This window comes from Centroberyx gerrardi, chromosome 11 (assembly GCF_048128805.1).
Source record: "Centroberyx gerrardi isolate f3 chromosome 11, fCenGer3.hap1.cur.20231027, whole genome shotgun sequence".
Classification (NCBI taxonomy): domain Eukaryota; kingdom Metazoa; phylum Chordata; class Actinopteri; order Beryciformes; family Berycidae; genus Centroberyx; species Centroberyx gerrardi.
This window is the reverse complement of record NC_136007.1, coordinates 5,922,107-5,935,918: the sequence shown is the minus strand read 5'-3', so window position 1 is coordinate 5,935,918 and position 13,812 is coordinate 5,922,107. Positions and strand designations below refer to the sequence as shown.

The window sequence follows — 13,812 nt, the reverse complement described above, 5'->3', positions numbered from 1 at the left end:
TGTCTTTCTCCCATGAAGGAACAACTCACTCACAACACTTTCTCAATTCATAGAACTTTATTTTCTAGGAAAAAATAATTTCATTCATTTCTCAGCACTTTTTCTGTGTACAATGACAGCAGTTTGCTTTCCAGAGAGCGGCAGGCTGCGGCTCTGCTGTTTGCAGAAGGGGAGTGGAGGGGTGGAGGGGTGGAGGGGGGTGGTGGTGGGGGGTGGGGGGGGGGGGAGCTAGGCTAAGGCTAAAGGAAGCCAGGCTGAGCGGTGCGGGCCAGCCTCAGTTGCAGTAGTTCTGGAGGTCGAAGATGTTGCAGGGCTTGTGGCAGCACTGCTCCACGATGCCTCGCTTCACCATCATCTCCATCTGGTCCTTGAAGGCGAACTCGGCCACCTCGTTGTCCCCGCCCGCCGCCGCCGCCGCCGCCGCTCCGCCCGCCTTGGGAGAGAGGAAACCTGCCGGGACAGACAGACAGTCAGGAGGGAATAACAGCATGTCGGGAGGGATCTAAAGTCGGGACGGGTTAGAATGTGCTGGGGAACAAGGTGCAGTGAGCAGTGCTGGGGAAGGTTACTTTTACAGGTACATAGTCACTTTTCTTCGTTTTTTTGTGGTCATTTTCACCTTTATCAGACAGTACAAAGCAAAGAGACACTCTGGGATCTTTGTCGCATCATCCTCCTCTCACTCCCAGTCTTTCCTGTCTCTCTCTACTTTAAAACACTAGCAAGCCCCCGCCCTGCTGAAGTGTCCCTGAGCAACACTGGATCCTACCAGCTGCAGGGTGCTGCTCTGTATCTGACCTCTGACCTTTTCACAAAACTTTGAGGGACCGTGAATCTCGTCGTCACGTTCCAGTGTTTAAAAAAAATGCTCACCCAGCAGGGGGTCGACGTCTCTCTTGGGGTTGTAGAAGAAGCCTCTCTCCCCACACACCAGGTAGAGGGCGTCCACCAGGTGAGAGCCGCACAGGTGCTGGGGGGGGGTGGCGGCCTGCGAGCCCGGCCACAGAGCCAGCAACACCAGCAGAGAGGCAGACTGGAGCCACAGGGCCATGCTGCACACACACACACACACACACACACACACACACACACACACACACACACACACAAATACATTTAAATCATTTCTTTATCTTTAGATACTATTACTACTCCTAAAAAATAACTCAAGAAGTCTATGATTCATCAAGAACTACTACTGCTACTACAATTATTACTATTACTACTAGTACTATGACTGCTACTACTACTACTACTAATAATAATAATAATATGCAGCAAGTAACTTTTACAGGCACTTTAACATTCAAATATAAGCAAACATCAAACTATTCAAATGAATTAAGGATGAAAGGGAGTCAAAATGACAGTAAAAAACAAGGAGGTGGAGGGCGAGGAGGTGAAGGAGAAAGAGGAGGAGGATGGTGAGGTAGAAAAACTACCCTTATAGATAAGGGTAGTTTACATGTAGAGCGAAAGGAGAAGAAGAGGAGAAGGAGATGGTGGAGGAGGAGGAAGAGGAAAATGAGGAGACAGAGGGTTAGAGAGAGAGGAAGATGGAGCAGGAGTAGCGCACCTAGACAAAGAGGTGAAGGAGGGGAGGAGCTGGAGGAGAAGAAGGAGAGAAATGGAGGAGCGAGAGGTGGAGGAGGTGAGCAGCTTACCTGAGAAGATGGAGGTGTAGATAGAGTAGGAGGAGAGGAAGAGGAGGAGGGCAGCTTACCTGTAGAGCCGGAGGAGGAGGAAGAGAAGGAGAGGAGGAGGACGAGGAAGAGAAGGAGGAAAGAGAGGAGGAGGAGGGAGAGAAGAGGAGGAGGAGGGCAGCTTACCTGTAGAGCTGGAGGAGGAAGAGGAGGAGAAGACTCTCTGATGAAGAAGAGGAGGAGTAGCAGGTCTGCTGAGAGCTGGAGGGTGTGAGGCAGAACGGACGGCCTGACCTCCATTTATACCACCACCAGGACACGCCCACTGTGTGTGTGTGTGTGTGTGTGTGTGTGTTGGGTAAGGGTGAAGGGGGCAAAATGTACAACTACTTAGGAAAATGTGACCGCTAATGTCGGAAAAACAACAGGAAACGCGTCGTCCCGCAGGAATGACGCAAGAATCCCCTCGGCCAATCAGGAACGAGACGCATTGTTGGCAGGTCCTTCCATCACAGCTTCTCAACCAGGACCATCGGTGTAAGTTTTTAAACCCCAGAACAAAGAGTCATCAATCCTCCAGTTCCAGTAGAATCTGGAATCACGTTTGACTTTAATTAAAGGTCAAAAATTAATTATATAGGCCATCGGGACATTCAGTGTAATTTGTTGAAGCTGGACATGGTAGGAAAAGGGATGGAATATCTTTGATGTTCCAAAAATTTCCAAAAAGGCCATGGGTTCAGAAACAAAGAAAACACACACACCTGTTTTTGAAAACAGACAGTTGACTTTCAGTAGGTTTAACTATATCAGTGTGTTTTTGTGGCAGCTTCACAGTGCTGTAACTGCACACATGATTAGTGTCGGAGGCTCCAGTGGGAATTGAACCCCTAACCCCCGGCGGTGTTGGTGCCTTGCTCGACCACCATGAAAACCTTAAATTCAAATAAAAACATGAAACTCACCAAAGTGGAAATCTGAAGTTTCCATGCTAAACCGTTAACATAAAGGCTTCAGTTTATTTTCTCTGGTCTGAACCAGAGTGGGAAGTTCACTGTGTTGCACTTCTGTATTTGGTTTGTTTAGGTTCTCACTCTCCGCTTAGAAGCAAACCAGAGCTTGTAAACAAAAGTCACAATTGATCGGATTGACAATCAGATTGTCCAATTGATTGGACCAAGTTTGGTAACCTGTCATCTTGTCAGGTCTCCAGTTCCTGTAACTTCAGCTTCAGCATGATGGACTTGTCTTCTTCTCTGGTGTTCATACCAGGTGAGAACACATGAAGAAATAGCTGAATATGACATTTTGAAGACTCAGATTAAAACCGCTCTACAGGAGGAGACGCTCCAGAGTTCAAATGAACTGAGCTGCTTCAGGTGCAGTAGAGCTGCTGCGCTCAGCAGAAACACCAACAGGCTAATAAGTGACGGAGTATTTGGCAGTTGGAGGTGATCAGATCATGCGGCTCATTAGCCTGGTTTGCTTTACTGAGTGCTGTGAAGAGCTGCAGGTGGAGCCGCTCAGTCAGAACTAAACTGAGACACTTAATGACTGCTGACCCGCCTGTTTGTCTGTCCACACACAAGGACACACACACATACTTGTGTTTCATGCATGCTTGCTTGCACGTACCTGCAGACACACGCGTACACCCGTGTACACACACACGCACACACACACACACACACACAGTCTTCTTCCTGCAGTGCCAACTACTTTTGTCTGTTTTAAGTGATTTCTGGGTTTTAGATTTCATATCAACAGAAATTAGACCCATAAATGCTATTAAATTATATACTTTCTGTATAGTTCCCTAGTCCACAACATAAACATCCATTCTGCTCCTCTCTGACTGCTATAACTCAACAGTGATCCAACATATATCCACTTCATGAAAGCTTTTCCATTTGAAGAGTTCCCTTCCAAAATGAGATTCACCATTACAGCCACTCTCCCATACTGGCTGCTGGCATGAAGTGAAGCACATTCTGGGTTAGTATTGAAGTTAGGAGTCATTAGGAGACATTTGTTTATAAAATAATTCATTTTTTGAGGACATGGTTTTCAGATATTGCCTGATGAATTTAAGGTAGCAACATTTGTCCAAAATGGATATATAGTGTTTTGGAATGAAACCTTTCTGACTGGGGATGCAGCCTTTTTAGCTCCTTTAGCTCCTAAACTGTGGAAACAACACCAAAGAACATCAGAGAGGCTCTGGAAGCATTTTCAAGCAACTGCTAAAAACTTTTATTTTCAACGTAGCTGTTAAGCAATGCATTTTGCTTGTTATTTTATATGGAGTGTGTGTGTGTGTATGTGTGTGCGTGTGTGTGTGTGTGTATGTGTGTGTGTGTGCATGTGTGTGTACGTGTGTTTGTTTTTATCACAGTGTGTGGACCGCAGTCGGACAGCACACTCAGGTGGAGGGGACCCAAAATTTGGTGGGGACCAAAAACCCGGTCCCCAGATAAATAACCTCAAAATCAGTACAAGGGTAGAGCTATGCCTGGTGCAAATGTTAGGGTGAGATCCACCATGCACGAAAACCAACGCTTTGTGCTTAAGGTGTGTAAAGGAGGACTAACTCTATATCGCCCCCTATCGGTTGGAGGTGGTACTGCACAAAGACACACTTAAGCACACTTGGGGGTGGAGAAACTCATCACGTGACGTGAGACGATTTATGCCAATGTCAGAACAGAAATATTACATTGATAAATATGCATTCTCTGTGTTATTTGTCATCTCTACAAGTTAGTTACCACACCTTATTTTTTTGTGAACTGTCACAATTTTAAAACATACGCTCATTATCGTCATTGTAAGTCACCTGACCAGATGCTGCCGTGGTGACGATAAGAAAGCAGGAAGTGTGATGTCATGCTTGAGAGGAGCTGGTAAATTAATTTACTTTTAAGTAAAGTAACTGGAATTACATGTAAAATCTCTATCTTTTTGGAACATCTGGGATTATGAAGAAACATGTTTTTAATCTGCAAATATTATATATCGTCGACTAACGTTTGCTAACGTTTAGCTAACGCTAACTCCGCTAGCTAACTCCGCTAGCCACACTGGTCAAGCGTGGTTGACTTAATACTGGAGAGCTAGCGCCGTTTTGTTAGCTTTGTGAAATAAAATCCAAACATGTTAGGCAAAACACATCTCTGTTAGCTCTATCTAGTTATTACTAAAATATTCGCCAGCAAAAAATATTTCTGTCACCATAGATTAGCCTGATATTTGATATATGATAAGATGGGGCTAAATTAGGCTGTCTGTAAAGCTTGCATATAAAGTATAAAGCATGATTGAGCTATCTGACAAACTGCTTTATTTCTAGTTATAGGATAATAAATGGCTGCAATGAGGCGCAGGATAACACCTGTAAACTACTGTATAATGATTATACATATTTTTAGCTGGCCACACCTCTGTCTCTTTGCTTTGAAGGGCATTCATGCTGGAGAAGAGATCACATATGACTATTGAGGAACGGATTGGCCTTGGAGGAAAAAGGTAGGCTATGCCATGATTGGAATTGTTGGAAGAGTCCTAGGCTACTAGGTTTTGCAAAACTGTACCTAAGTTTTGGGATATGCAATAAATGTTCATTGTTGAAATGTACCTTAAAATGTTTGAGACTCCATGGCTACTAGTATTCACAGAATGAAACATGTAGTGTATGCATGTCCAAGAGAAAAAAATCCTGTGAGACAGTGCTCACATTTATGGTCACTGTTAAAGTGTGAACACCAATGACCATTTTGTGAATTAGTGAAGTTTTTCTAAACTTTCAGGTTGGAGATGAATGGACTGAAGGCATCCCCAGTACAGCACAGCAGAGGCTTCAGGGTTCTCCACCCTCCCAGATGCAGGTACTTGGTTCTGCTCTTTTCTTTATTCTTGATATCATTCTTGCTTTGTTTTGTTTTTGTTTAGTGCATGTATATACTCATTTCTGTCATGAGTGGGGACCCTAGCACAGTTCAGGTTTTTGTGATTGGTGAGGACCAATCATTGTCTGGTTTGAGAAGACTAAATAGGTTTGACCCTCTCTTACACACACTGTTGTCCTTGTGGGGACCCCGAGAGAGAGCTGATTTTCAACTAAATATTGTACATATTTAATTACATTTAGACATGATACTTTTAACATTCTTGTAGCAGGACAGATAGTTGTCTCAAAGCATATTCCTATTTTGGACTATGGACTGTCTTGTTGTCACTATTTGACTGCATATGTATGTACATACGGGTCCCCACGAAGATAGTAGTGTGTGTATGTGTAAGCATTTTATCATCACTTCCTTGTTAGACGACCTATTGAAAGTCTTGACTTATTTATTACACACAAATCATACAATCCCCAAATGAGAGTCATCCAAGGTCTTTAATTGGTGCCACACCTTGTTAAATATTATTTTGAATAGTCATTTAATACTTTAAAGAGTAACTTTATCCCCCAAACATCCTTCAGTTTACTGTAGTTGTAGAGGCTCCCTTGTAAAGATTAAAAGCATACAATTTCTATTGCAGTCTAGGTGAACCCATGCTATTGCTTCTACAATCTACCACTGGCTGATCAGGTACCAAAACGTGATGGTACCATGATGTATGACAAGAGGCACCTTCAGTGTTCATTTTACCACTGCTTCTGGCTACACTGTTCTAGTGTTTGGTGTCCACTAGTGATGCAGGGGTCAGGTTATTTAAACCCGCGACCGCCCACTGCGACACATAAACACATCCGAACCCCCCCCACCCATTTTCATATACATAAAACAACGACCCAAAGCCGATCTGCAACCCCCCAAAAAAAGAAAAAGGTTCAGGCAGCTAGGTAATTTTCCAAAGACTCTTGTGTAACTACTTAATGCGTGCAGTGTGCACTGTGAGCAGAATGTAATGTATGGCCTGCGGGATAAACCAGCTGGAGATTGGAGAAGTTTATTCTGTTAAATTCCTAATTCCAGAACGTTACTTAAATACCATAAGGTAATAACTTTACCTACCATTAAGTTTGTAGGGCAGCAGAAGACGTGTTACTGTTTACCTAGGACCCCACAGTCCAAATGTGATTTCTTCAACAGCAGTTTTAAAAACATCAGGAAAAACCTCAGTCTCAAATGATGTATTAATGATTTTCAGAGCACAGTTTTAGACACTATTGAAAACCCTCTTAAAAAATGTTGTAGGGACGGGCAGGATTCAGCAGTTGGACGGGCAGGATTCAGCAGTTGGACAGTATTCTAGGGTCACTCCCACTCTCTGTAATGATCTTTGAAAAATGGGCTTTTCTTGCAGCACGTACAGCATTGTTATATGCAGTTAAAGATGAGATGAAATGAAAAATGCCTTTTTAACCCTTTTAGATCACATCCCCGGTCATACTGTGCACCTATTTAACAATATATGCCAAAAAAAATACCAAAAATCAATTTCATTGTATTCTTATATCAAAATTCAATCATGTTTTCTTCCTGTAAAACAAAATATGCCGTGTGCTTACGTAAGCATGCCCGTAACTAATTTCAACCAATAATATCATGACATCCACCCATCAATCAATCTTCAACTTTTAGCGCACAGAGCTAAGAGGCTAAGATTCATTAGTTAGCTAGCTAGCAACAGCACGGTACTTTGGTGTGTCTTCGGGTGTTATGACACACCCACTTTTCAACGTTCAAATCAAATTCCTCCCAACGTTACGTCCCACCTGTCTTTCCTGTTTCACTCGGAAATACGTCACGATACGGAAGTTAGATACTCTCGAAATGCCGTTTCATCTCGACTTTAAGGATTCTTTATAAATTCTGCAATGGACCTCAAGTCCAGATTTTCTCCATTTCCTTTGAGCTGCTCTACATGTTCTCTTGAGCTCACGGACAGAGTTATTTATCCATGGTGATATTTAGCCACTTAACCTCTTTTTGACCTTGAGTGGGGCCACTTTGTTCAGTGTATTACTCAGATTGTTATTGAAAGCATCAACCATTTCATGTACTGAGCAGTTTAGACAACATGAGTCCAGTTCTCTTACAAGCTCTGAGAACTCAAGTTCTGCTGTTGCATCTAGGAACCGCTTTTGAACTATAACTTCTTTCATGTTCCTGGTTACAATCAAATGAGCATCAAAGAATACACAATAATGGTCGAGTGTGTTACCATGTTGGTGTGTAGCCTCAGTGTTATGTTGAGTTAGTTATAAACTGTCCAGTAGGTTGATGAATTCCATAGCCTTCGAATCAGAGATTTTATGTGAATGTTTAGATATAAATTATTCTATCATATCTGGAGATAATAAGTGATGCCAATTCAGAGAATTCTCTGAGAAAAAAAATTATAGTTGCCTAGTTGGGTGATAGAGTGTTAAAATAAATATTGGAGCTTCAGCCTTGAGGACAAAGGCCAGATATTCAAAAGATGAAAAGTCTCCTAATATGCAAGGACATGCTTCAATAAGTATTAGGTATTATAAAGTCAGTGTTTCTCATATATGCTGTGTGTTGTTTATTGTTTATTAAATGGATCCCCATTAGCTGATGCCTTGGTGACCGCTAATCTTCCTGGGGTCCACAAAAAGGACATAAGATATAACACATACAATACATAACATAAAACATACAGTTAAACATAAAACATACAGTTAAATGTATGTTTATAAGTGGTGGCCTGACACAATATCAGACAGCCCCACCACAAAAAGATAACCCAAACTACAATAACACAATTATGGCTCCAATTCACAGGTAATTAGTAATCTGTAACAGAATACTTTTTAAAGTAACCTTCTCAACTCTGGTAATGACAGATGATGGACAATGCTGGTTACCTTGGCCAAATTAGTGAGATCGTTCATCTCAGCATTGTCTTTCTTTTTCTAAATTGAAGCTGAGGCTAATAGGGATACTTAAAAAAAAAATTGGAAAAAATAGTAGCAGTGTGTTTTACACATCAATGTTTGTGGTAATTAACTTTTTTCAGGTCGCCAACCTTCGAGGAGGCAGAGCTGGGGAAAGGAGGAGATCCATGCCATCGAGAAGCACATGATGTCCTTCATCAGTACATTTCGTGTTCCAGGGAAAAGCGACTGTGATACGAGCCTCAAACTAGAACCAGAAGCTCTCAGAGAACCTGACTGGCCATAAAATTCTACGTCAAGAATAGAACAACAGCTCTCAAGAGAAAAGTGTAAAATGTTGATTATGTTGTTATATTATGTTGAATAGGTTCTTACATGGTTTAATAGTAATTAGGCTTGGGCCGATATTCAATATTATCGAGTTTCCTGTGATATTGAATAATAGAAATTGGATGTAATTTGGAAGAAATAAAATAAAGTGCCCCTCCAAACCCCCCCCCCCCACAATGACTAATAGTAATCTAGTACTAGTACACAGTACTGCTGTAGATATGCTAACAGTTCTTAAGCAGAACAGTTCTAATGTAAGGCAAAATTTTGCGCTTCTTCTTTTTGGACTTGATTATTCATTTCCAACTGAGCATTTTTATGTTGATTAATTTTCATCGAATCTAATTAATGCTAATGCTCAGTCAATTCTGTTGACTCTGACACTGCTACGCCAAAACAACTTATCAAATAAAGTGTCTGAAAATGATCAGTGCTTCAGTCTCTTGACTTGGTCAAGACCTAATTAATGTACCAAGGGACCTGGAATTACAGGTCAAAGAACCAGGCTGTAATTAACATTACATTAACATTTTTCCATTTTTATATAATCATCATAAACAAGGATAGGTGTGAGAGAGAGAGAGAGAGAGAGTGTGTGTGTGTGTGTGTGCACCTGCGCATGTGTGTATGGATGTGTGTGTGTGTGTGCACCCGTGTGTGTGTGTGTGCACATGCCATACGTAGAGTGGGCATGTGTATGCTGTGTGTGTTTGTGTGAGACAAATAAAGAGCATATGTGGTGTGTGTGTGTGTGTGTGTGTGTCCCAGACAGTGACATATGGATTATCAGTGGATAGAGCTCTTGCTGCAGTTTGGTCACCAGGGAGAGAAAACTCAACTGACCGTGACAAAATGTCTCCATGACCAACTGTCCCTGATGGAGGGAAACAAAAAGTAATATATCCTGAAAAGTCCCCACAGTGGAGCCTGAGGTCCTCAGGTCAGTCTGGACTGAAGTCTGTCCTGCAGGTCGGTCACATGTCAACCAGCTGGCTCCATGATGGAGGAACACTGGATAATGTGTGTTAGTTAATAAAGTGTAAATCTGTAGCAAGCAGCTAGAAACAGAGAGCAGCTGAGTCAGCTTGTGGTGTGGCTGTAGATCCATTCAGTAACGTTCTCAGTAAAAGTGAATAGTGTGATAAGGTGGATTTGGTTACTGTGACACAGTAAACTGTCTTGTCTTTAGCCCTAGTCTCTACTCCAAAACACTCTGAGTTGTAGCTTGAGAAGAGTCAGCTCAGTTAACCTGAACAAACTGTTAGCTAGCTAACTAGCCGGCAAACACCCTGATGTTAATGTGAACATGCTAACGCTAGCTGCTACTAGATACGTTAGCTAGTGTGCTAATCAGATGTGTTAACAAGACAGTGATGTTAGCTGACCAGATACTATGGTTAGCTAGCTAACAAGCTGACATTATCTAAACACTAAATCAATCAGATGGATCAGTGATGAAATGATCAGTTCCCAGTTTTGCACAGAGCTGAGGAACTCCAATATGGCCGCCAGAGGGAGAAGCATCACCTGAAAGCCTTTTATACCCAAAGTTGATTTAAGAGCCTATTGGGCCTGTTCCCTACATACAGGAGAGGACATTTTAAAACACTCACTGCTAACTGCTGTTGACATTTCACAGGACATGGACGAAGCAACACTGACAATAAATAAACCATTCAATGTGAAAAATGATCTGAAGCAGGATTGTATTCAAAGCATGGCAGCAGGTTTATTGAAGATGATTGAAAGAAAAAAAACAAACCCAAAAAGCACAATGTCCAGTGCCAGAAGTTAAATAAATTATAAAACATTCAGTCATCCAACTTACAAAACACTGATACAAAATGTACAAAAGTCTATGAAATGCACTTTACCATGTCTGTCACATGACAGCATAGTGTAACATTTCACCTTCTCTGTTTATAATATGACACAGTCCTTCTGCATGGAGAGTTAAAGCTGCATTCCACTGCACTCTGAACTCTGAGAAAAACGACTTCCAACACGGAAAAATGCAACAGAACGGTCGTTCAAGTCGGAATTCCCAGTCGGAAATTCGGGAAAGATTCTTTCCGCCCGAGTTGTCCAACATAAACACAGCTGACGTAACAGCATCAATCCGTACTTAATAAAACTTGATCTTACTTGATATGTAGCTTTTGTGTTATGAAAACTTGTTTTAACAACTTTGTAGTTTCTATTTGTAACGTAATTCAGGTGACTTGTGCTTCGTTAGTAGATCTTTGCTGTATGAACTCGCCTGCTAACGTTACCACAGCTGTCAGATAGCTAGCGTTAACGTTACTGGGTAAAGGCTGCGGCGTCCATGTTTTCCCGAGAAGACGCACTGGAACGCTTTCAGATCGGAAGTCTGTAATTCCAACTTGGAACTATCGACTTTCGACTTCCAATGGAATGCAGCGTAACCTCCAAAGATTATTCATCATTTGGGCAAAAAAAAAATGTCACCTTCTTTTACAAAATGATGAATCACAGAATTAGAACAAATGAGAGCAACTGAAGTCTTTGTTTCCAAAAGGATAACACTTTTACTGACTGGACCCTCGGTGTTTTAGGGATACTGAATGATGAACTTCAGATAATCATCGTGTTTTTCCCCCAAAATGATTATACTGCGTTTGGAAATCAACCGTTCAGATGTAGAATGAAGCTCTTACTGGAGTTTGGACTTGGAGCTCGGCTCACTGTCGTTACAGGAATGGGACCAGGCATCAAACTAACTTAATTTCTAGACTTTCTGGACATTTCAAGACGAACCAACCACAACCAAAACTACCCGGCATGTGGCTGCTGTGTCTGGGCCTGGAAGGGACTTGAGGATTTTGGTCAGTGTGCGGCAGCCGGCTCCCTGTCAGCAGCCAGTGTTTGAATGGGGGATAACGCAGATGAGGACCGGAGAATCCTCTTCTGTTCTGTGTCAGATCAGATTGACAGGCTAACAAGATTTCAAAACCGGGCTGTCGTATCCTCACTCCCCTGCAACTGTTATCACTGATGTTTAAGCAAACGCTGGCATTCTTTGTAGGGCTGTACATCACAACATAAAATAAAATCCAAGACTGACTACTGCAGGAGGCTACAATTTTACATCCAAGGAAAAGGTGCTAAAGCTGTAAACCAAATTATTATTGTTATTCTACTGAGAAAAAAATAAATAATAAATATATCTATATATATCTATATATAGATATATATATACAGTATATATTGTATCCAAACAGAGCAAACCCTAAGCATCAGACATTTTTCGCAGCAATGAAAAATGCATGTGGTAAGATTTCCAAAATCCATAAATAGATAAATAAATAGAAACCCAAAAAAAATGCAATCAAACTTTTTGTCAATACTACGTAGCCCTAATTCTTTGGCACAAGTGTAAATAATCTCTTAGTAATCTCCTATGAAATATCTCTGGTGTGTTTGGCCTTCTGATTCAGGAGTTTACCTCACATCACTCAGCCGGTTGAAACCCACGCAGGGTTTTCTCTCAGCAAGTCACTGACAGATGACTCGTGATGACTAGACGTCCCACTGGAGGAGACTCTGACTCCTGAACTCGTGTGGGATCAGGGAGGGAAACCAGCTTTTGTGTCCACATCCACATCGGATTCCACATCTCACCAGACATTTTACCGGTCAAATATAACTTTAGAGATGAGACAAACGTTCACTAGCATTTGGCTGCTGCTGATTTCCCACAGTGCAAACTGCTCAACCAGTTTAAAGCAGTGATTCTCAACCGTTTTCATATCAAGGACCCTTAATTTAGTCCACATTAGGGCCACGGACCCCCATTTGATAAGATTGTGTTTCTCAGACCCAAATCTGAGAATATTTTTATTGTTAGATATGATTTTGTCCAGAATCCCATGACTATCTGTATTGTAGGTAGAGAGATAACAGAGAAACTATGATCAAAACAGTCATTCTACATTGTCTAAGTGTGTTCACTTCTTGTAAATGAAATAATGCTGAAGTTTAACAATTCATTAGTTTGCTGGGGACCCCCTGGAACCCCCACAAGGGCCCCTGGTGGTCCCCGGACCCCCCCCATATCAAACATTTTCATGTTTGATATAGATATATTGAAAAGTCTGGTGCTACAGATGAAACCTGTTTATATTTCTATATGTTCTTTGTTTATATTTATATTTTAAACAAACAAAGAACAGGATTTAGCCACAGTAGCCAGTGCAATACAGATAGTGCAATTATGAAATCATCTTAAGAGAGGAGAAAATAACATCCGAAAGACAAAGAAGCACAAGAAGTTACTGAAGGACAAAAATCACATGGCTTAACCAAACTGAGATATAATGTCACAGGACTGCAGTTCATTGACCTTATCTAAAACACAAATACTGTTTTGGATAGATAAAACTTTATATTGTATAATAAATATCTGACAGGTAAATACACATATGCTTCAACTGAGCAAGGCCTCTAAGATAGGAATGTTCTGAAAATGCCGACAGCCACATTTAACACATCAGAAATCAAAGCAAAGCGTCCTCATTTTCTACCTTTTACACACACAGATTTCTAATGGAGAAGAATAGATTATAGATGTGACTTCTGTCCAGTGACCTCAACCCATGGGTGTCGGTGGACTGGCTGATATTAAATATTGAATACTCTGAATTGGCGTCAGCAGTGCAACAGTGTTATCAGTGCATTCCTACTTTCTACACTAGGAAACTAGATGGTGTAACAGTGTTGAAGAAAGTCAGAACCAACAGCGTCTCTTTCTTCAGTAAAATGTTTCTACACATCTCAAAAGTTTTTCTACATCTTATTTTCTTCACTGGATGTGAAGATTTTGGTCAGATTAGAATATGATGTTGCTGATATTAGCAGTGCAATATGACAGATTATTCTTCACAACAATAAATATCACAATGCATGAGGACAGCGGCTCTGCAGCTTCATGAAATATTATTTTTGTCC

The 13,812-nt window shown here is 41.4% G+C and overlaps 1 protein-coding gene across 1 annotated transcript; it reads right to left on the bottom strand.

Moving 5' to 3' along the window:
* Positions 1–274: 274 nt before the first annotated feature.
* Positions 275–1,055, bottom strand: LOC139924568 (insulin). The gene is made up of 2 exons (XM_071915637.2): positions 874–1,055; positions 275–450 (listed from the first exon to the last, which is right to left on the bottom strand). Exons 1-2 carry the CDS (start codon positions 1,049–1,051, stop codon positions 275–277), a joined length of 354 nt encoding a protein of 117 aa, XP_071771738.1. The 5' UTR covers positions 1,052–1,055.
* Positions 1,056–13,812: the final 12,757 nt, after the last annotated feature.

Excerpts from the sequence above, each read along its gene's own strand:
- LOC139924568 (XM_071915637.2), bottom strand. The coding sequence starts at position 1,051 with ATGGCCCTGTGGCTCCAGTCTGCCTCTCTGCTGGTGTTGCTGGCTCTG. Across the intron at positions 451-873 it reads AGACGTCGACCCCCTGCTGG|GTTTCCTCTCTCCCAAGGCG; the intron begins GTGAGCATTTTT and ends CTGTCCCGGCAG.